A 2,747-nucleotide genomic window follows, 5' to 3' on the forward strand; every position below is an offset into this window, starting at 1 on the left:
TCATACCTCTCATTCCTTATCCCCGCTGGGGGGACAGGGGAGGAGGCACCTGTGGGCAGCATGGAGGAGCCTGGCACAGGGAGGAGGATGGGGATTGCATCTCAGCACAGTGATGTCCTGTGTGACTGCCTGGGTGTAGAATGGGCCCCTTGGAACTGAGCCCCAGCCACCCCCGCCAGAAGAGAACTGGACCTGTCCCAGCTGTGGCCTCAGGGTGGGAAATGAGACCATCTCTGCCAGGACAGGTGCTCAGCGTTGGCTTGGGGTGGGGACCCGGAGGTTTCTAATCTGTCATAATTAGTAGAGCCGGTGACGGTTCTGATAACTCTGAGCTGTTTAGATTATCAGAGGATCACGTCCTGGGCTTGTGATTTATCCCACTTAGGGCCCCTTTGGCAGCAAGATCAAGCTTTTTGCCGAGAGTCAAAGATCAGCCCAACAAGGGGAGAAATTCAAGTTCAGGAAGTTGGAAGTTTGGACGAGAACAACCCCTGGTTGCCTCAACCTGGGCCTTGGACACCCAGGGCATTCACCAGGTACTGAGCAGTTCATACTTGCAAGGAGCTTTGATCTGTGGTCACAATTCTTAACAGAACCTACGAAGTGAGGAGTAATAGTTCTAGTTCATGGAAGCAGAAACAAGCTCAAGGAGCTCCGACTTCATGCCCGTGTTGCTTTGGTAAAGGATAGGACCTGGTTTGAATCCCGGTTGGTTGGATTCCAGAGCCATGGGTTCCCCCAGATTTCCCATTCCCTCATTCAACCTTCCTCTTCCTTGGAGACTCAACCCCGAGGTCTTTGCGTTTCTTGAGCTGTTCTCACCAGCATTCAGGGAGGGTGGCTCAGCTGCCTTGATCCTTCCCCACCTAAAGGTGCAGGGGACCTCTCCGTGTTCAGTCTCGGTCTCTTGCCTCTCAGCCGCTCCCTCTTTCCTTGCCCCTCTTACTCCATTCTCTGGCCCCCGATGAAAGCTGAGTCAGAGCCGACGCTTCCCCTTGGCTCCCAGTGCCTCCCATGGGAGCCCCTCCTTGGCGGCGTGTCCGTTAGTCACTCCCGGGTAAGTCCTCTCCCCCCACCCTCAAGGGGCGGGGAGCCCAGGGCAGCCCAGAGGCCAGGGGGGAGGGGGTGGACTTTTGGCCCGTTTCGTTTATTCCCTCCATCTCGTCAACAGCTGCCGTGCGCTCTTGGCTCATTCCTCTGACGGACCTGCGGGGAAGCGAAGAGACCAGGGGAGAGGGCAGGAGACAAACCGGAGCCGGACCTGGGCCACGGAAGAGGCCGAGGCTGCAGCCTGCCTCCCTCTCTTTCCCTAGCCTGCCTGAACCACCCTCCTTGGCCAAAGCCCCCTCAGATCCCCCGGGGCCCAGCCCCTCCCCCTCTCTGGGGCCCCGGGCTCCCCTTGGGGCCTGTGTCCCACCATGCCGGTGGCTGTGGAGATCTTCGGCTTCTTCCTCACAGCCGTGGGGCTGCTGATGCTGGGGGTGACTCTGGCACACAGCAGCTGGCGAGTGTCCACCGTGCATGGGAATGTCATCACCACCAACACCATCTTCGAGAACCTCTGGTACAGCTGTGCCACTGACTCCATGGGAGTCCACAACTGCTGGGAGTTCCCGTCCATGCTGGCCCTCTCTGGTACGGGCTGGGGAGAGCCGAAGGGAGCAGAGGGAGGCGGGAGGCTGGAGAGACCCCAGGGAGGGTGGGTGCTGCCTGTGGTCGGACCTTGGGCACCATATAGCCAAGGGAAGCCAGATGCAGTGAGGAGACCTGCCTCCTGCAGCCAGGAGTGCTGGGGGCATCTCTCTGGAACTGCAGCAGAGGCCGTGCCACATGTGGCCCCCTGCTCTAGCATGCCCCTCTGTCTTTGTGGCTACAAGTGCGGGCACCGGGTCTAGAGTGACGGCCCCAGCACCTGCCGTGGACCTGCTCCGTGCCTCAGGCCTGATAAAATGAGCTTCATTTGACCCATCTGTTAAGACTTGGGGTCAGAATAGCACTGGTTCACTGGGTGGTCATGAGGATTATGTGAGATGAAATGTGCAGAAAATGTTAATGTGAGGTTGGTGTCTACGTTCACTCAATCAAATCCAGCACTTTAGTTTTGGGGTGAGAGTGCTGGGGCTCGTGGGGTGAAGAGGAAACCCCATCTGGGGTTCCTGGGGGTTGAGATACTTAGAAGTCTCAATAACTGCACCAGGCTTGCACTGGGGCATTGGTCTCACTGCCATGGCGAGCTCTAGAAGGCTGTTTTAAATGGAGTCCTCTTGCCCGTCTCAGTACCCACTGTAGTCAGGGCTGTGTGTGCATATGTGTTTGGGGTTGTTAGTGGGCTGGAGCCTACAGCTCTTTTGGCCCCAAAAGGTCCTCCCTGGTGGCTGGAGCTCACGTTGTGAGCAGTACCCATCACTCCCCCACCTAGGGAGTCCTTCAGTCGGCCCCTCGCCAGGCCATGAGGGGATGACCAGGAACCCAGTGCACTGCAGCTCCCGCGCCCTCACTGGGGTTGCTGGAGCCATCGTGCCCTTCCAGGTCCCCCAGCTGCAGGGGCCAGGTGGCAGGGGAAGGAGCTGAGGCCAGCATGCCAGGAAACTGCCTCCCCGAGTATCAGAGATGCTATGAGCCGCTAGGGAGTCTGGGTGGGTCTCCCCTGCCCCTACTATTCCCAGGGTCTCCTGAGGCAGCTACAGGGGCTTCATGCTCTCATCCCATCCAGGACACCCCCCCCAAAAAAAAAAAAAAAACTTCTA

General features: G+C 58.4%; 1 protein-coding gene across 1 annotated transcript in view; it reads left to right on the forward strand.

Annotated features, from left to right (window-relative positions):
- Positions 1 to 1,082: 1,082 nt before the first annotated feature.
- Positions 1,083 to 2,747, forward strand: part of CLDN15 (claudin 15) — a 5,664-nt gene continuing 3,999 nt past the window's right edge. The window contains exon 1 of the mRNA XM_010854365.1: positions 1,083 to 1,635. Within this exon, the coding sequence (XP_010852667.1) occupies positions 1,419 to 1,635 (217 nt within the window). The 5' untranslated portion in view covers positions 1,083 to 1,418. The remainder of the gene's footprint in view (positions 1,636 to 2,747) is intronic.

This window comes from Bison bison, unplaced genomic scaffold (genome assembly GCF_000754665.1).
Source record: "Bison bison bison isolate TAMUID 2011002044 unplaced genomic scaffold, Bison_UMD1.0 scf7180017864340, whole genome shotgun sequence".
In the NCBI taxonomy this organism is placed as follows: domain Eukaryota; kingdom Metazoa; phylum Chordata; class Mammalia; order Artiodactyla; family Bovidae; genus Bison; species Bison bison.